This window comes from Triplophysa dalaica, chromosome 13 (assembly GCF_015846415.1).
Source record: "Triplophysa dalaica isolate WHDGS20190420 chromosome 13, ASM1584641v1, whole genome shotgun sequence".
Taxonomy (NCBI): domain Eukaryota; kingdom Metazoa; phylum Chordata; class Actinopteri; order Cypriniformes; family Nemacheilidae; genus Triplophysa; species Triplophysa dalaica.
Genome location: NC_079554.1, coordinates 12,498,115 through 12,518,838, shown reverse-complemented (window position 1 = coordinate 12,518,838; position 20,724 = coordinate 12,498,115). Strand labels below are relative to the sequence as shown.

Below are 20,724 nucleotides of genomic sequence, written 5' to 3'. Positions count from 1 at the left end.
TTTCCTCTAACTGCTGATATAGAGAGCCTATCAACGCTGATGAGCTGAAATCATTGCTATTATATTTAAGGCCTATTAACTTTGACAACAGCATGCTTAATTTTTCGAAAAAAGTCTGTGATCATTACAGGAGTCATTTCCTGTAATGTGGCTGTTTTGGAGATAAGAGTTTGCAGTCTTACAGCAATGATAAACAGTGGATTTAAACCAGTAACAGTTCTAAATTTAGTACTTTAAAGCCCACAGGCGTGTTCTGATCTAGGTGGATCTCTCTAAAGAGCACTTATTCAAATTCCTAAAAATGAGCTGTAGCAATGGCAACAGGATTTACAAACATAATTATTGTAAGAAACTACATTAAACTGTACACAAACTAGCTAGCCATTGTATTAATTTATGAAAAAAAAGCTTTTATCAAAAAGAGTTTATTCATAAATTAATCAGTCAATACGAACAATCGGCTAGAAACATGTAAACATATAAAGCACAAATCTGGGTAGCATGTGTGATTGGTATTGTAGTGTCACCCTGAGTAACATGGTCATATTAACTATCTAATCATTTCGATTTTCCACCTCAGTCATCTTTTAAAACAGTTACACTCTTTATATTAGTAACATGTAAAAAGGCCTGCTGTGTGACGAATATAACATCAATACATGAAATACAGCTTTGTTTTCTGTAATAAAAACGACAATACAAAAATGTAACAGACAACAACCATTGCGTCTTGCATTAGTTATTAAAAAAAACACAACTAGACAAACAACACTGTTCTACTCATTGGCTTTAGGGCATAATTTACCCAGTAAATAAATAAAGGATCTTCAAAATTGATCCCAAGCTTGCTTCAGAAAAGAATCTTCGCAAGACATCCATGTTATACCTTAACTAAATGTCTTATGTCAATGCAAATGTGTCAGGTTGCTCTTCTGATGTCCTGGAGGAATGATCCATCAATGTGTTCAACACATCAAACCTTTTCTAATCCTTAAAGCTCACACTTCTGAAATTAAAGATAAACGGCTGTTACTTTAGAAACTTGTACACTTGTGATGCAATGCAATTCCTTAAATGAAATCAGTCTGAAATAGTTTTCAAGTGTATTATGTTTTATGTCAGACCTTATATGAGACTCACTTTTCTGGTATTTTGTCTATGGAGTGCTCTGGTGTGCGGAGGATGGAGCGTTCAGGAGAAACGGGTCGTGGACTGAGGGAGGTGCTGAGGGGTGACGAGCTACGCAAAGAGGAGAAAGACAAGCCTTGTCTGCGCATCTCCTGCACGGCTCTCTCTCTTATGGAGAAAAACAGTGATACAAAATTTAGGGAGAACAACACTTAAACTAAGACATTCTGCTATTGAAAAAAAAAAATTATATGCCTCTACGCGCACACAGAGACTGGAAAATGTTCATGATTAAATGTGGTCACCTTTCAAAGCGCTCAGTGGTTAGCTGTCTCTTAAGGACATCCATCTCTGTCTGCAGCTGAGAGACTTTGCCACGCAGCTGAGAAACCTCTCGAGCATGACCAGCCCTAAAGATAAAAGAAAATGTGCACATATAAAGTTAGATAAAATATCTGACTAACTGTGCTGGAGTACATTGACATGCCCTTATTTGATTGATGTCTGTTTGTTTCATTCGCTGTTATCAGGGATCACCATAACTACTGCACACTTGCGCTGGGCAATGCCATGCAATTGAGTAACTGCTTCTTTTCAAGAAACCAACATTGAATGGACACTTCAAATAGACACAATCCTGAATGTATACCAAACATGTCATAAAGTTACTTTTAAAACAAACAGGAACCCACGCAAAATGTTTGTCAGTATAATGCCATATACAGGAATACAGTGCCCTTATGAAATTGAACAAATGTTTTGCAGTATAGCATTATAAAATGCATTTCATCAAAATCAAACTATTAAAGATATGGGTGTGTGCTTGTATAATCATCTTGCAAGACTTTGGCTCCTATGTCAGCTAAAAACAAACATGAAATTTGCGTCCTTAAAAAAGGATGAGTGGACTTAGAGGCTTAATGGATTGAGAAATAAACTGCCTGCTTGTAGATGCTGTAACTACACCATCTGAAATCAAAAGGCATCTTTCTCCATATACAGGCATTCAAAAGTATCCCTCTATTCTTGCATAAAAAATATTTTTATGCCAACAAAAAAAATCATTATATTAGATATTTTACTAGTGCCAGATATGTTTTAAAAGCATCAAATGGACCATTTTTTCGATCATTCATATCACAGCATAGGAGTGTTTGGTCTTGGGACTGTGTGTGTTTTTATTGTTTCATCAGCTGTGGCCTTCTGTGGTTCCAGAGTAATTGTAAACACAGCATTTATAGCTCAGATGATTGGTTCAAAACACCCTGGCAACTAAACAGAGCGTCCAAGAATTCACATCAAATGACCCGGCACACCTGAGCAAGTGCCGTCGAGAAGAACAAGGATGCTAGCAGACACGTTGTCCAGTTGTTACAGACATCCTTAATTTGACTTTATCCTGTACGTTCACATTACAGAATGATTGTTTGAAGACTTAACCATTTACAGTAGATTGTTATAAGTTTGTGAATAAGTTTACAGCACCATTTTAAAACCTCAGTCACCTTACTTCCCCCCTTAACTTTCACAGTCAACTGATCTTCTCTTACGTTTTGCTGTCTGCAAGAGTGAGGCGATCCTTCAGCACTTTAAGCTCAGACTCCTTTTCACTGGCGCTTAGGTGCGTCTGGAACTCCTTTTGCCGATTGGTAGACAGCAGGGCCTCCAGATTGCGAACAGTCAACCTCTCACTGACCAGCTGTTTTTTCAGAACCTCCACCTCCGAGCGCACATCCTCCAGTTCACCCGTCACCTGGGGTCAAAGTTTAATTGATGAAAAGTTCAGTTTGGTGTTATTTAGTCACATGCTCATTCAGTTTGATGATGGAATGCTGGTCTTACTCTTTCTAGCTCCATGCTTTTAGCAGTTAGCTGGCAAGCCGTGACCGCTTTGCTGGAGTCGAGCTTAACACAGAGTTCCCTGATGGAAGCCAGATCTTCCAATACTGAAGCTTTCTCAGCTTGAGCCGTCTGTACTTCCTCTTCTAAATGAGACATTGCCCGTGCCAGTGATGACACCTGAGATTCATATGCTTGCATAGCATTCAAGTGCTGAGAAAAAGATGATGCAGCAATTAAAAACAGGGAAAGACATTTCATTAATCGAGATGCCTGCGGTAGCACTCATACCTCTTGTATCTCTCTGTCCTGCAGCGAGACTCTTTCCCTCAGGTGTCTGCGTTCTGTGTCAGACGAGAGTAACTCTAGTCTGATGGACTTGTTTAATTCCTCAGCCTGCTGTAACTTCAACTCAATGTCCTGTGATTCAGAGTGGATGGAGCGGAAGTGTTTCAACATCTCCCTGTTTTCCTGTTCCTATATGAATACAAAACAAAATAGAGCATGTTTAAAATATGATTATTTGACTAAAGTTTAAGGTTTTGGGGTTGCTTACCTTGGCAGCCATCAAGCTCTCTATCCGAGCCACTTCTGAGATGTACGAGTGAACTCTAAGCTTCAGTTCGTCTCTCTCGTTCAGAGCATCTTGCATCTCTGCATGCACTGCCTTCAAAACACAAGAAAGGGGTGCGAGCGATTGTAAAATATTTCTGCCTTATTCACTTCCATCCAACAAAAAGCATCCAATGTCACGAAATTCCAAAAAGAAGGACGGTCAGAGAAGACGGAATGGAAAAGGAAGTGGACCTGGTTTTCTCGGGTCATGGTGGCCAGATCCTCCTGTAATCTGCGGTTTTCTCTCAACGCGACCTCTCGGTCTCGACTGATCGATGACAGCTCCTCGTGCGACTGGTCCAGCTGTCTGCGGAGGCTGGCGATTTCCCGCTCGCGACTGTTTAGCACCCCTTTCAGCTGACTGAAATAATGACACAATAAAATCTGCTTTTTCTATACGAAGTAACATCTCGGCATCAAATACTGACAGAACCACTTTCAAAATGTACAAGGATCATTACAGACAAATGCGAACGGATAATCAACAACAAACACTTACTCCAGAGAGTTCTCCAAGTCTGTGACGGTTAACCTGACTTCGACTAGAGTCTTTTCCTGCCGGGCAAAATCAACTTTATAGAGCTTTGAAACAATAACACTTCTTTCTAAACAGTAGATTATTTGTGATGTCAGTATGTGTCAGCTGTACCTTCCTATGACTCTCCTCCTGTAGCAGTACCATACTTTCAGTCTTCTGGTCCACTGCATCCTGCAGGGTGTCTTTTTCTCGGTCTAGTGATGCTATTGCGTTCTGCAGTGCTGTAACCTCATTCTTTTGTGACGAACCATGTCTACTAAATTCAGCTAAATTCATACACATGCACGCACAAATTAGAATTATAACTAGACAGTAAAGACACCAATACAATTAGTCTCAAACCAATACTAGAGAAAGGCTGAGAGTATTTTATAAATATTTCTACTTTATTGACTTGGTACTGAAGCACTGTTATTGTTGACATCACCACTACTGAGACAAATGCATGAAAGAAATTAAGAAGCACGAGAGGGAATAGTCAATAATTAGATGCAGTCGTGCGCTTGAGTAAACTGGAAGAGTGCACAGAAAGCACAGAGTGATAAAGACACACACCAATTTTCTCCTCTAGTTTGTCAATCTGTTGGTGGGCCGCTTGTAGTTCATTGGTCTTCACGGATAATCTGTGCTGAACATCTGACAGAGACTGTTCCATCTGCTCCTGTAGCAATCTAAACACACACACACATATCAATCTGCTGTGGAATTCTGGGTACAACTGCTGCCAAATATAAAACATACAAGCAAAACAACAGGCCCAGATGCCTGACTGTTCTAGTGGTGTACATGACTACAAAAAAACACACACACAATACCTCAGTGCGCAGCTCTCAGCTCTTTGCTGTACCGCCTCCTCTGCATTCTGTACCATGACTGTAGACCGAGCCTGCAGCTCTTTTTCAAAAGCAGCACGATTCTCCTTAAAAACAGACACTTGAGTGCGCAGATCAGCCTTCTCTCGCTCCAGCTACACACACACACACATACACACATCTCTTACTTCAACACAACCAATATACCCTATGTATCAACTTGTACAGATGTCCCAGGAGTAAATATCACAGAAAATACAGATTGCTTTGGATACATGTCAGTAAAATCATATGCTTGCATGATTACTTAAAATAAACGTCCCAACAGCACAAAATATACAAATGGTACATTTTCCACAGCTTGAAATCCTGCTTATATAAAGGTAACATTACAGGGACATAATTTTGAACTAAAATGCAGAAATAATCACCTCTGTGTAAATATAAACAAACAAATGTAAGTTGTGACTGAAATGTTGTACCATCTGAACGGTGTTCTCCAGTTCAAGAATTCTGATCTCCTCTTGTTCTCTGTCTGTCAGAGCTGTAGTCTGGGCACCCTGCAAAAATATTGGCACATTTTTATCTTGGCAACACTGCCCTTTAACGCATAGCGGTATCACTCATCCCAAGTGCACTACAGCTTAAAAGTGCATTACAGTCACATATTGGCAGATGCTTTTCTGCAAGGTATACATTTTCAGTACTTGTGTTCCAAGGGTATTTAACCCATGACCTTTGCGCTTCTAATGCAAATATACTACCAACTGAGCTGAGTGTCTTAAATAAACCACAAAAATTGTTCAAAGCTACATAGCAGCTATTTGTTTGCTCAAATACTTTGTCCCAAACACACACCTTGAGTCTGTCTCTGAGTCTGTCTCTCTCTGCAGTAATTCTTTGGAGTTCAGTCTGTGTTCTGTCGTCTCTGGTCCTGCTCTGGAGTTCAGGTGACTCAAGCTCCATATAGACACGTCTCAATTCCTCCTGAGCCTGCGTTCAAACAGACTTATTCAGAATTGTTCTCTTAGAAAACTATGCTATGTGTATCCTAATTCAGTGGTCAAGAAACAAACAGAAAAGCTTTGGATTTATACAACGGTCTCAGTCCTGGTGCCTCACCTGCTGGTACTGAGTGCTGAGCTGATCTCTCTCTGCAGTCAGTAGTTTAACTCGGGTCTGGATGTCCTCCATGTGTTTCTCAAAGCCCAGCAGCACTGACTGAAGCTCATCTCTCTCCTTTACTGCACGTGAGAGCTCTGCATCTGCGAAATCTCTCTAAAAACGCAAAACATCCAACATTTTATACCGACAAAGAACAAAACTACCATAGATGTAACTAGGTACACAAGCAACTGTTATACATCTTTTATACAATGTCTGAACTGCTTTGTGTATCAAAGAACTGCATGCATGTTAAATCTATACAACTTTTTTAAGACAAAAAAATCTCTAGATTGCTTTAAAGTAAGGGGAGATTTATTTTTCCTATAAACAATATCACACAAGATAGAACTGTGGTACTGCAGATCTTCATTCTGGACAGCTGTTTAATATTAGATATACCAAAATGAGTAGTTTAAAGTTAATAGAATGCATTTAAAATGTCAATGGATGAAATGAAGATAAACCTTCCAAATCGGATAATGATCTATGCAAAAATACATAAATATGCAATCGAGAAAAAATGCACACTCACCTGTGCATTCCAGCTGCTTCTACCTCTTGGGCTCCTCCCCCTGCCTGGACTAGGGGTGGGGCTTTTGTTCCCTCTGTCCTTCACAGTGCGGTAACGCTCCACTTCTTGTCTGTAATAATCCCTTTCCTCCTCTAAACTTTTCACAAAGGCGTCCAGGCGGGAGGGAGAGGGATCCTTTCCACACACCCCATGCTTTACACGCATTCGCTCCAATTCCAGAATCATCTCCTTATCTGAAACAATCACAGTAATGCAGTTAATAAAGACAAACCAGAAGCTGTAATACACCCTCCACACATATATTTACAAACAGATGCGTATTTAAAGTTTTTCATTATTTATCTATTGGTATGTGTTGCTAACGCCATGTTTTCGTGTTGGAGCCAATGGAATAAATTTTATCGTCTGTCCTTCTATGCATGCCTAAAACACAGCATCGAGTATCCCATCTCACCAGCCTGTGTCATCCTTTCGGTTTTGTCGTGAAGTCTCTTCTTCTCCTCTTTGAATAAGTTCATGAGTCCCTCCATCTTCTCATTCTGTTCTTGAAGTTCAAGGAGCTGATCTCTCAGTCGGTCTTTCTCATGATCTCCATCAGCCATATCCTGAAATGAATTATCACTTTAAAACATTAGCAGCCAACACAATTACACATTTCTCTATAATGGAACCATTACAAAATATTACTACAATCTAAGCTTGGTTAGTAGTAGATAGTAGTAATGTAATGTAATTTTTTTGCGACAGCCAGAAATCTCACTAAAAGGTCCTCTAATCAATTTAAGCAAATATTGAAATTAAACACATTATTCTTATATCTGAGAGTTATATTATGCCATCCAAGTCATGTTAGACCAACTGGGATAAATGTGCAGTTCTGAAGCAGATGGTTAATTTACCAGCTCATTTCACATGCTTCTGTGTGGACAGCAGTGAACTCATGGACCCTTGCACGTACCAGTCTTAATGTAGAGATGACCTCCTCCAGGTTCCTTATCTCCCGCAGTTGACGCTGAATCTCTTTCTGTGTGTTAAATAGAGTATTTGTCTGTAAACAACATGGGAACTTGGGAACAACACGAGGGGAGGAAAGAATAACTGAATTATACCTTAAATAAAATACTTAAAATAATACATTATGTTTTTGACATGACAACTGTATCATATAAAAATAATAACGTGAAACAGGGGTAGGAAGTGACGATGATGACATTTTTACACCGGTTATTAGACAAGTAAAAATACCGGTAACACTTCAGCTAGGTTGACGCATTCTACTTCACCGGGGGTTCGCATGACGCATTTTACTTCCAGTTTAGAATTAGCGGCAATTCGGGAAGGGCAATTGCTTGAACTAATGGTGGGTTTAATATCCTTCTTCATTAAAACTACAAAAAAGTACAATGGCATTTGTTTATATTAAACACACGCCTTACAAAACGAATAATCACGACACACATCAAACAAAAAGTCAATAAAAAAGAAATGAATAAAAAAAGAAAAAACATCAATGTTACATAAATTAATAAGAAACGAATATTAAAGGAATGCTAAACGAAAAACATTATGATAAAAAAATGGCTGAAATTAGAACAAAAAGAAAATGTAAACTCAACTGCCTCTTGATAACACCGCTTACATATTCTACTACATGTTCTTTGCCAGAAAAGCCTCCACCATCGTCTTGTCAGTCAACTCACTTTACTTCAAAATCTGACTCCTGCTTCTGATCTTTGCTGCCACACTTGTTCCGCTTACGCTAAATAGTCTTTAACCAAACTAAGTGATTTATTACTATAAACATTCAAATTGAAAACAGGGGTCGGTGCCGCGGTGGATGTAATCGGTAGGCGGGTGGACACCTTGTATCGCCCGTGACACCAACTATTGCAACAAGCCTTAACAGGGGTCTTAAAAAAAAAAAATCACACCTGTCTCTGTGACAGCCCCTTTGCAAAATCAGGTAAACAGCACAGACGTTTTTGAAAATCATAAACGCAATTCTCTGTCTATCATTCAGCATGTTCAAGTTGGTGTATACACCCTTCCTCAATCACCTTGGCCTCTTGGAGCTCCATGTCAGCAGTCTCCAGAACCATCTCTTTGTCTTTCTCAAGCTGCTGGGCGAGCTGATCTACTTGCGTGAGTTCCTGGCACAGCTCTTGATTTCGAGCGCTCAGATCGGCAACTTCACTGGAAACGGTCTTCTTTCTCTGCTGCAGTCCCTCAACTTTCTCTTCCAGGGATCTGTTTGTCTCCTGCAGATATTCTATCTGTGATAGAGAAGTCATTGGCTGTCGTCAGAGGACGTCATGAACTGGACTCTTAATCCACCAGCTATCTGTCAGATCCATAGGTACACAATACATTTCTACCTGTAGGTTCAGATGAGCAATAAGCTTTTCATTGCTGATGTTTTGAGCCTCCAGAGAAATGACATCATTGGGTCGACCTCCATCAAGAGCTCGATTCAGACGTTCAATTTCTTTGTCTCGCTCTTCCACCTGTCCATAGAGGAAAAAAGTGAATAGTTACATTTCAATGGACGGATCTTAGATTCCCTTGGGCTTTCCCTACAGCTTAATTCCTTTGCATCCAACACACGAGTACACATGCTAAAAATTCATGAGGACTTCATCACACCTGCAAATAACTGCTTTTAGCTGTTCTCCCTCAGGCAAATGTCTTTATTGAGCAAGAAAATCCCAACAAGTTATTTTTCAACAGCTGTCAAACAGCTTAATAAACATTCTTCCACATCAGAGTAACCCTGTATTAGCCTACTGAGCCGATGTTTTAGTTCTTGTACTAATATGCTGTACATTTCCCACTGTTCTGTATACTGGAATCTAAACAAGGGCAAATTAAAGACATTACCTGATTATTGAGATGCTTGATTCCTGCCTGCGCTCTCTCCAGGTCAAGCATCAGCTGTGCCACTTCATTCTGGAGCTCCTGGATCCTAACATACATGTTAATCTTTTCATGAAAAACATTTCAAAAACTATTTAAAGGTATAGTTTGTAGAAATCGCAGCTAGAGGGCGCATGATCAAAACAACAACAATAGCGTAGCTTGATGAGAATGATGGGATATGTTGTCCTCAACTCCCTCGCTGATGATAGATCAGTCATACGGGAACGAGTAATCATGTTAGCGGAAGAAGTAAAGTAATAAAGTTTTATAAATATTGCGTTTGATTAAATCATTTTATTTAATTATAATGAGTAAGACCCGAGTAATGTAAGATTTAAAACTAATTGTTAGTCATAGATGTTACAGTACTTCTCCAATTCAATGGTGTGATAACACTCCGCAGTTTTAAGTGTTCAAATCAATCACAGTAAAAGTTATTTTGAAAGTACCCACATCATTTGCAATAATGCTAGATGGACCGACGGTACGAACTACTTCCGCATCCGTCTACGACAGTGTCACACGGTTGCTACGTCAGTAAAGGCGGTAACAAAGGGTAATGCGGATATGACGCCATTGACAGGCGACTAAGCAGCCCTGGTCCACTGTTTAGAATGGCGATTTTTTTTATAATTCTTATATTTTGGAAAATATTGATTTGTTTGTTTCTCTCACCTGTCATCAGCCACCTGCAAAAGGTCAGCGATGTATGGATCAACTGGCTGTGCCACAGATGAAGGGGCGGGGCCACTAGGTGGGAGGAGTTCATCTGTCTGCATCCGTTGGCGTCTGAACGGGATTGATCGTTTCTTCCCACCTGAAATGAATTTTTATTGATGATAACGTTTCCAAATAGTAACATAAACAGACTGATGTCAAAACCAAAAGATAAAACTGTTCAACCAACCTGGTGTTTGAACCACAGCTTGCATGTTCTTCTCCTGTAGCTGAAAGATTCGCTCCGTCTTGGCCTTGCTGTCTTTCTCAAGGGACCGCACCTTGTGAACATACTGATTATTAAGAAATTTCAGATCGGTGGTTTCATGCTCTAGTTTTCTGATGTACGCCTTCAGCTCTGTTAATAGAAACACGCAAGCTTTAATGATTCTTTATTACAGTGGATTAAACAAAGTAAAATATGAACAGAATAGAGAAACCCTACCTCTGCTGATGCGATCCTTCTCCTCTTTCACTTTCAGAAGCCCAAGATGCAGCTCATTGTTCTCTTTGACTAGTCGAGCATTATCAGTTTTATACGGCTCCAGAATGGTATCCAGATTCCGACTGTCCTTTTCTGTCTTTCCTGCAGCAAGCTTGGCATTTCTGAGACTCTCCGTGGTGTGGACCAGATCACTGACATACACATAAAAACAGTTTGGTTATGCAAAAATAAAAACGCATCAAAAACATTTCAACCCTTGTTTATTTTTTCTGACTCTTGGCTGTTTCTAACAGATCACATTTCTTTTGTTTACTTCAGCAGGGTTATTTGAGCAAAAATCCAATAGCTTGTATAGTCAAGCATAGTGTGTATGACAAGGATATAACAACATTTACCTGAAGAGTTTCTCGACCAGTGGGAGACACTCAATGGCCAGCGGCTGTCTGTAGCCCAACTGATCCAAACGCTTGCGCAGATTGATGAACTTCCGCTCTGCGCTGGTCGTCATGGCCATTCAACGCTTGTAAACACGCCGCTTTAAATGCACATTCATCGATTTACAACAAGCTCTCGACACAGATTTAGCAGAGACTGCTCAATATGACAGCTGTCAAATCGCTTGCTAGCTTTTCAGTCCCATTAAACTTGTTTAACAATGATTTTATCACAAACCTTATGGTCTGCGACCCTAAACTGCATCACAGCATATGTTAAGTTGTTACGTTGACACTTCAAAGGATGCGTTAATACATCAAGTTATATTAGTCGATACACGCCACAATCTATACTTACTAGCAAACTCGGGGTTGTTTATATACCGTATTTTCACAAGCTGTCAGTCTGTCTCCAAAAGCCAGTAAACTCTACTTGCCCCCATTCTGCGATTGTGGCACGCGAAAATAAACGCTTTTCTCGTCAGGTGGAAATGCAATGGACGATGCAACAATTAACCCTAAAATGTCTTGTACAATCGTATCTTGAATAATTTTCTTCAGCATAACCATATCGTAAAACTGTCCTGAAGATAGCGAACCTTACAAGTAAAGGCAGATCCCCTCCCCAGTCAACGCGCTTCCGGTGGCGGTAACTCGGTTTAAAAATGGCGCCGGATCTTGAAATAAGGACCGCTTTTTTTAATTTATTTTTATTTTTATTTATTTCTTCTGAGGGAGCAGCTCTAAATACAAACAGGAAATATATGTGCAGTCTTAGAAAAAAGATGTAAATAAAATAGATTAATATTTAAATTCTGGAGAATTCCGTTATTGTTGAGCTATTAACCTCAGTTGGGAAGTATTTTAGGGTATCATATATTGTTTGTGCTTTAGGATCTTTCAACATTTTTAAAGACTTCACACAGTTTAAATTCATTTAAAAAAAATAATTGGGGAAATGATTTCACAACTCTACATTTGTGGATGAAGAATTTAGCTAGACATACAATTGTATTAGTACAGAGCTCATTACCCTTGTTTTGCAATATCAATCCAAATGTTATCTCGCGTCCCTAGAGAAGAGGCTGGGAATGAAGACATCTGCTTTACCCATTTATATACATCACACCAAAATGTCTGTATCACATTACATGAGAAAAACACATGGTCGTTTCAACATGTTCATGTGTTGTCATCTCTACCAAAGAGAAGACTCAGTTAATTTTTAGGGGGGTAAATATTGTTCATTACTTTGAAGTGTGTTTCTTTCACTTTAGGAGGTATAGGGAGTGTTAGATACATTGCTCTTAGTTTAGTGATTGAGTCTTTATCAAAATTTTGTAGGATGTTATTTTTATTATGGCTTTTAGGGTAAAGATAATCCGTAAAACATTTTCTAATAAAGTCGTTCGTGCATTTTTTATCCAGAACAAAGATCCCTTGAATTGATGGTGGGGCCAATTGTGGTTGTATTTTATAGTATGCTGTAATGTTTCTTGTTAGAAGGACAAAACCTTGGGGTAGTGCTTTATGTTATTTAGAAAAGTCTGATTTTTAGGGTTTGAAATCATGTTTGATGCAAAATTGACGAAATGACCGTTGATAAGTCGGCCATGGACCAAATGTTTCTCCCCTACCAATCCTCAAAGAGGTCGGTTGCGGTGCAAAATATATCTGTTGTTCCAGAGTACAGATGTATGGGGTGAGAAGCTATGTACGTATGAAATTAGGAACACTTTGCATATTCCCATGACAGTAAAAAGCCATCGAAACAGCGCCGTCTGGTGGACACTCGAAACACATTGTAATGTGTTTGATTGTATTAATGCCATTTATAGTAATTTAACAAAGAATACTAGACGTATTGGTAGTATAGTATTTGAGACCACAAAACGCTTCCTTTTAAATAATAGCGCAACAATTTTACTTGAAAAAAGCAATACCTTTACAATTCTGTTGGCCTGAAGTAAGATGTGAATATTGTGCAGTGTGTGTATTTAAATTGTGTTTATTTTTGCACTAAATGTAGCCTGATTTGCTGTTTAATAACACGACCTTTTAAAGTGATTCGCATACGTCACCGAAGACATTCTCGAGAGTTTCTAGTGACTTCAAAGGCTGATTATTTCAAGGTCTGATATACGTCGTCTATTACGATTTCATTAAACGTGCTTTCAGAGACTGAAACATTAGGTAAAGATGGACTGTTTTGTGTTTTAACGGCGTCTGCCACACCCTCCCGTTTCACGTGCAGCTGTGCGAAGCGGCGCTGGATGCGTGCGGGTCTGTGAGAGGAGGAGGAGGGAGGCGAGCACTCGCAGCATCAGCAACACACACATACACAAAGAGGTCAGCGCGCGTGCTGTGACTTGAATGGAGATACCGAGTGCCGCGAGGATAATACAAAAGCATCGGAACTGATCGCTGTGGTGCGACACGCAAAGAAGAGGTAGGAGATTTCTGCAGACGATCAATCGTTTGTTTAAACTGCATTGCTTTGTCGGCGATACTGACCTTCATACAGCCCATCTTCCGAAATCCACCATTCTTCACAGATGTGTGCGCAGCTGGGGCATCAACACTGAACGTCTCGAGCGGCATTTCGTGTTGAAATGCATGATACAAAATTGCCATTGTTTAGGAAATGCCGTCTGTACGTCTGCATCGCATCATTCTTGAGAATACGCCTGGTCTGTCCTGCTCTTTCTTGCCTTTCATTTATGAATGACAGTCGTTTTGATGAAGTGAGGCTGTGAATTTCTGAGAGATGCTCGCAAAGGATTGATACTGTGTTTGAATTATGAATACATCATTTAATTCGTCGGTCATTCATAATGTGCTTATGCGAACTGCGACTGGCAGGCGATTGCTGGTGCCCTGAGCTACAGTGTCGTTGTCTCTCACGATGCATAGCCTACCTGCCACAATGCATGCCTTTGTGGCAAAAATGCCATCGTTACCATTGCCCGTTTTGATAAAGCACACGAATGGCCAACACTCATTACAAAGATAAGACAGACGTAGATTAAAGAAATGTTTAAATGATATTAGCATAAAATGATGGGAAGGGTCTTTTATTTAGACTACAGGCATTTTTATTAGACAGCGTCTGGCCCAATTTTCTTTCATCATGACGTAACGATGATGTAATGCCTAACTGTGTATCAAATGTCAAAATTGTCTTTCTTTGTTGGTGTTGTCCATATACAAACGCACTAAACTGGGGCTTGTGTCTGAGTTGTTTACTGCGCATTAAGCACAGCTCAGACATTGTTACAAGTGATATGAGGATAACATCAATATCTAACGCAAGACAAAAATACTAGATCACGTTCTGATTTCCACCTACTTGCCACTAAATAAGATGCATGAATAGATGGATGTCTTTTGTATTCGTCACCATCAATTGTGTTTGTTTAATAAAAACATCTGAATGATGTAGGCGTATAGAAACGAATAGAAGGAAAAGCTGGGTGTCCTTCTCAAAAATAGTATGACAAAACAGAAATAGAAATGTTTTGTCTTTTGAACTCACAACAGACACAGCAGCCGTCTTACTGCTCGTTCAGTCACATCCTAACGTCTGCCATTTGAAGTTGAAACACTGCCATTTTTAAAACAGGAACTGAAGTCTACTGCTGACCTCGGGTTGGGGTTGAGTTCCCCTAAGACACCCTGGAGATTTGTGCGTTCTAGATGAGGAAGCCAGAGAAACTGTTCCTGAGGCCTTGCTCCCACCGTAAATAATGCATGAAAAGGCCAATTAATATTAATCCATAAATGTGCTGCATCAATACAAGTTGACCAGTGAAGGGGAAAAGCCCAGTGCGCTCGACATGGGTGTCTGTGCTTTTGTTGCTGAGACAGACGATCCTACAGAATAATCCGAATAAGGTTACACATCTTTAGAGAACAGTGGGTGTGCCTTAAACATGTTGGAAGGATGTTATTTTCCATCACATTATGACCTAATTAAGCATGCTTTATTTATTCTCACGGAGACGACGCTCGACAGATATGACATTGTCCCTTAAACATTATGTGGGTATAATGTTGTCATCTAGTGTAGTGTGACACAGTCATACAATACAATATAGAGTCTTCTATTGATCCCTAGGGTATTTTATATGGCCCTAGATTGCAGATATTCAAACATGAATAGACAGACACTGATAATATGGCCCTCAGGGATGGTAACACAATATGTACTTTGATATTATTGGAAAATAAATAAAAAGAGAGATGTACAGAGTGAAGGCAATCTGAACTACTCACTGTAACCGCTGGTTGTGAAGTATACATTCAACAACGTAGGACTATGCGGGCACTGATTGAATGTGTGTATGGAAACAGCGCAAACGTCACCTAGATACTAGAACACACACTCTCTGACATGTAGGTCACTCAGCCAGGGAAAGTGGAGATTCACAGGCTGTTGAGAGTTAAAGCTTTAAAGTCTAGTCGGTTTTCTATCCTTGATAGTAGACATTATGTGTATATGTAATGCAAACATCAAGATGTTGAATTTTAAAAAGAACGCCTGCAGACAAATCCTTCTGATTCCACTAAAATAAAAATTTAATTATTAATAAAGAATGTTAATAATTCATCTGATTTGTTGTTGCTTTGACGGAGACTTGTACGATGAGAATAGTGAAGCACACACAGAGACAAAAGTGTTTTTTACACACCATAACCCTCACAGAAAGAGGTTTATATTTTTAACTTTTACAAACCGTTTGGAAGATTCGGAGTTCATTTAACTGTTTTTGTGAAGGCATTCCAAAGAACACCCATAGATTTTGGTCCCCACAATAAAAGCAAAACCCTGTCCACACTTAACACACACAGACAACAAGACTGAACGAGACTTTATTCTACGATTGATTTCAATCTCAAGTAGCCAAACACAATCAATACAGACCATAGACAACAATGACGCTGCGATATTGTTGTCGGAAAAAGGGATTATGAAGATCTAGACACAAGCATGAAGATTTTGTGAAAGCCAGCTGACATTGTTTCTCTGAGTCGGACAACAAAGGTGAGATTTATCCGATTCTAGTGGATGAGTGCTGAATGTTACACATGCATTCTGTGTTTAGTGTTTATGCTGAGTAATAGAAGGTGACTCTCTCTCTCAAATACACTAACACACAGGTGTATTCGAGAAAGAGAGCGACAGGAGACAGATCAGAAATGTGTGTCTGTAATTACATTACCTTTAGTTGTATGTCTTTCTGCTAACACTGTACTGATAGAGCTGCTTCACAGCAATAATTGTTACAATCTGCTCAGATTTAGGCAAAACCACGAGGTCATGTTGTACAGAAAATATCTTGAAAATACAGCTTGTCTTTCTAGTTAATCTAGGACCAATATTTGAAGTACCCATGTTTTATCTTGTTTTACAGACAGTGTTTACCTTTCATTTATGCAGGCACTCAATACATTTATTGATTCAATTTAAGGCCTTCACACAAAATATAGGTGCTTAAAAGGTTCTTCACAGCGATGCCATAGAAGAACCTTTTTTGTTCCACAAAGAACCATTTAGTCAAAGGCTCTTTAAAGAACCATCTCTCGTAGTTTTATAATCTAAAGAACCTTTTTTTGCCACAAAGAACCTTTTGTGAAACAGGAAGGTTTTTCAGATGTTAAAGATTCTTTATGTAAACAAAAGGTTCTTATATGGCATCGAAGAACTTCTTTTGAAGAGTGTCCTACATCTAATTTTGAGTATGTCTGTTTAAAAGTGTAGTTGTAATATATAAACAGTACTCCACACTAAGACGCCTATATAATGACGTTTATTACACTTATATTATGTACAATAGATATATCAATAAAATAGATACATCAAGTAATTTGATGACATAAAGTTTACATTAGCTTTTCTCATTGGTTCCTACTAGTACGATTTAATTTCTGTGTTCTACAAAGTCCTAAAACTCTTGTATTGAAAGACACTACATAACACTACAATCCGAAAATTGTTCTTTGTTTCATCCACACTGTGGATCAAGTGGAGAACCGGTTAGCAATTGGCTGGAAATCATATTTTTAACATATAATATCATCATAATGTATACATTTGACACTATAAAGTTGAATTCACTGGATTCGTATTAAGCTGTTAGATATCATGGTGCGGGGTAGTGTGTTTTATTAGAGTGGGCTGCTCGTCTGGGCTTATTTCTTCTATAGATCTTGAAAGGTAATGTTTCCAGATTGAATCTGATTCCTCTATGATTTTCTTCTGTCTGTTCTGTGGGAGTTTTTAATAAAACGTTGATGTTCGCTGCCAGCATGAGGCTATAGAGTGACTACAGACTTTGAAGTTTAACACATTCACGCAACATATATGCAGTAGATTTATAACCTTTGACAAACACATTTTCTCAACTTAAAGTTAGATATATTCATTCTATAACAAGAATGGGCTCTTGAAGGGATAGTTTACTAAAAAATGAAAAATTTGTATCATGTATTGATCACTTTCATGACTTTGCTTCTGTGGAACACAATAGAAGATATTTTGAGAAATGTTTTTCATCTCCATACAGTAGTCAATGGGATCCAATGTTGTTGGATTATCATTTTTTTTTTAAATGTCTTATTTTGTGTTCTGCAGAAGAGAGTCATACAGGTTTGAAATAACTTGAGGATGAATAAATGAATCAAGAAATTTAATTTATGGTGAAGTAGACTTTTCCATGTCACCTGCAAGAAAGTCTATCGTTAAATGATACATCACATGGCATTCATGGCCCAGATGGTTGGATTCAAAAAAGGAGAAAATGTCCGGGGCATTTCAGACGTATGGTTAAGATCCCTCTACACTAGTGTTTACTCTATTCAGTAAGTAAACCTAAAAACGTCTTACAGTTAGTTGTCCTTCTCATTAAGCTGCCCATCTAAAAATCCTAATACTTTCTAAATAGATCTGCAAGGCAGTGCATGTTCAGAGACTATAAGTAAATACAGTCCATCATGTTAATACTCTGTAAACATGTCCATCAGTGCTGCTGACGACAGCAAAAATGACAGGTTTAATCGTTTTTTGATAACTCCCTAAGCGCTGGTGTCCTCTGAGACTGCATATTACCCTATGAGATCCACAATTATGTTGTAGCCAACATAAGTGACCCAGACAGTGCAGTTAACGTCACGGTTATACTGTAAGTGACAGTTTTGCTCTTATTGATATACTAAAACTCTCTATTTAGTTAATCTTGCTCCTTTGAAAATGTTAAAACAATACACAAACAGACAAGCATAGTCATAGCGTCGTCTTTGTGCCAGTTGGGCAGTTGAAATGATCAATGGACGTCTGTTCTTGCTGCCCTAGTAAGCTGGCCGATGAACAAAGTTGCATTCTGTGAGCGGCAACAGAGACCGCAGTATGAGGCGGCACACTACCTCGCCATCATCTCCCACTTTCTCCTCTCTTGGACACATTCGGACATTCAAGCACTGTTTGTCATCACGTGTGTAAACACATCTAGGACACAGGCGACTATGCCCTCACACATTAGCGATCATGGGAACAAACATCGTCCAGCTGCTTGTGGAGAACGCACAAAAACACATTGTTCGAGTTTTATGGGGATGTTCATCTGTTTTCACACTATTAGGAACATGTATGTGAATTTGTCTTCATTTGAATATATGTCATTATAATGTGCATTGTGCACAGACTGACACACACGCCACCATAAGCATTCATGAGTTCTCTTTGCACCTGTGCAATGTGACACCTGACTTGAGGTAATACTCGAGCTCCACAGTAACAGCAGGAAGGTGGAACAGACACACATGCGTACACACGTACATACTATCCGCTTGTCTTGATAAAACGACTACCAGGTAAGCCTTTTTTTTGCGTACTCCCCTGACTATATATGTGATCAAGCTTTGCTTGTAAAATGCGACGTGTAGCATGAGCGCGTTACAATAGGCTTCTGTTTATGAAACCGATATTATTTTGTCAAAGGCTCTTTGTGTCTTGTTCATTGTCCAACAAAATAACTGGATACACATTCAATGATAACTGCTTGTTTTCATTGTTTGTGTTTTAACTTTTATATATTATACTTGTATTAAATATCAAGCCAAAAAAACATACTGTGGTGTGATGAATGACACATATATGTAAATAAACTATATTTCTCATCACATAATTTTTACAAATCCTCCTCTGAAATATTCATTATTTTAAAACATCTGTCTTTCTTGTTTTTAGCCTATAGAGATATTTTATAATATCAAGTATAGATTACTTTACTTATGCGTAGAATGTGTAGTCAGTCTACACTGGAAAAGTCATTTGTAGATTCACACAAGTGCTTTTTTCAATTCTCGACAAATTACTTGGAAAACACAAAGCTGACTCAATAGCTTGCTCATGTCTCTGACTGCAGACATAGCAAAGGGTGAAAACACAGCAAGAGGGAGTTGCATGGAAAATCTGGAAATGGAACATGTAAGACTTTCAAGTACCTTGCAGTTGATGGAGATTTGTGGGATGCACGAAGCTCCCGTTCCACCACAGCGGGGACATAGTTACTGAATATAATGACTTATATTGACCTTTTTCCTGTGAGTGTATACACTCACCTAAAGGATTATTAGGAACACCTGTTCAATTTCTCATTAATGCAGTTATGGTGGTGGTATAATGGTTTGGGGGATGTTTTCTTGGCACACTTTAGGCCCCTTAGTGCCAATTGGGCATCGTTTAAATGCCACGGCCTACCTGAGCATTGTTTCTGACCATGTCCATCCTTTATGACCACCATGTACCCATGCTCTGATGGCTACTTCCAGCAGGATAATGCACCATGTCACAAAGCTCGAATCATTTCAATTGGTTTCTTGAACATGACAATGAGTTCACTGTACTAAAATGGCCCCCACAGTCACCAGATCTCAACCCAATAGAGCATCTTTGGGATGTGGTGGAACGGGAGCTTCGTGCATCCCACAAATCTCCATCAACTGCAAGATGCTTTCCTATCAATATGAGCCAACACTTCTAAAGAATGCTTTCAGCACCTTGTTGAATCAATGCCACGTAGAATTAAGGCAGTTCTGAATGCGAAAGGGGGTCAAACACAGTATTAGTATGGTGTTCCTAATAATCCTTTAGGTGAGTGTATATATATATATATATATATATATATTTATATAAGTACATAATATATATGTCACATTGTATTTCTAAACTGCAGTTTATGCTGCACCAGGGTTTAGTTCATAAGAGTAACACTTGGATCAGAATTGCCTCATGATGCTAAAGTCAAGCTCTGAAAGGCAACCCTGACATCCAAGTCTTATGAGCTACTGCTGAAAGATCTGTGTTCATCTGATCTCCATAACCAAATCTCATCATTCATCCTGAAACCACCCAGTTAGATATATCAGTTGTCATGCCTCAGTCGACATATTTAGTCTGTTATGACTGCTTTTTGAGATATAGAGATTTAAGCTGTGATTCAATGGTTGTGTTATATTTTTTCTTAAGCAACCAGGAGGAGCAACAGAGCGTTGTTAATCAAGGTGCAGAAGGTTCAAACCAT

The 20,724-nt window shown here is 39.0% G+C and overlaps 1 protein-coding gene across 2 annotated transcripts; it reads right to left on the bottom strand.

Moving 5' to 3' along the window:
* Positions 1-583: 583 nt before the first annotated feature.
* On the bottom strand, positions 584-11,785 carry cep135 (centrosomal protein 135). Of its 2 annotated transcripts, none has more exons than XM_056764387.1 (26): positions 11,502-11,785; positions 11,105-11,244; positions 10,710-10,900; positions 10,455-10,622; positions 10,223-10,364; positions 9,509-9,593; positions 9,007-9,135; positions 8,689-8,904; positions 7,590-7,655; positions 7,086-7,236; positions 6,632-6,864; positions 6,055-6,210; positions 5,791-5,925; positions 5,415-5,492; positions 4,936-5,087; positions 4,676-4,791; positions 4,232-4,386; positions 4,082-4,137; positions 3,775-3,943; positions 3,524-3,634; positions 3,259-3,444; positions 2,971-3,180; positions 2,679-2,881; positions 1,434-1,538; positions 1,125-1,296; positions 584-1,006 (listed from the first exon to the last, which is right to left on the bottom strand). In XM_056764387.1, the coding sequence occupies exons 2-25, from the start codon at positions 11,221-11,223 to the stop codon at positions 1,137-1,139; spliced, it is 3,492 nt and encodes a 1,163-aa protein (XP_056620365.1). In that variant the 5' UTR covers positions 11,224-11,244; positions 11,502-11,785; the 3' UTR covers positions 584-1,006; positions 1,125-1,136. The 2 variants fall into 2 exon arrangements, with proteins under 2 accessions (XP_056620365.1, XP_056620363.1); XM_056764385.1 differs by having other exon boundaries at positions 1,141-1,296.
* Positions 11,786-20,724: the final 8,939 nt, after the last annotated feature.

Excerpts from the sequence above, each read along its gene's own strand:
- cep135 (XM_056764385.1), bottom strand. The coding sequence starts at position 11,223 with ATGGCCATGACGACCAGCGCAGAGCGGAAGTTCATCAATCTGCGCAAG. Across the intron at positions 6,865-7,085 it reads CGAAAGGATGACACAGGCTG|ATAAGGAGATGATTCTGGAA; the intron begins GTGAGATGGGAT and ends TGATTGTTTCAG. Across the intron at positions 1,297-1,433 it reads ACCACTGAGCGCTTTGAAAG|AGAGAGAGCCGTGCAGGAGA; the intron begins GTGACCACATTT and ends TTTCTCCATAAG.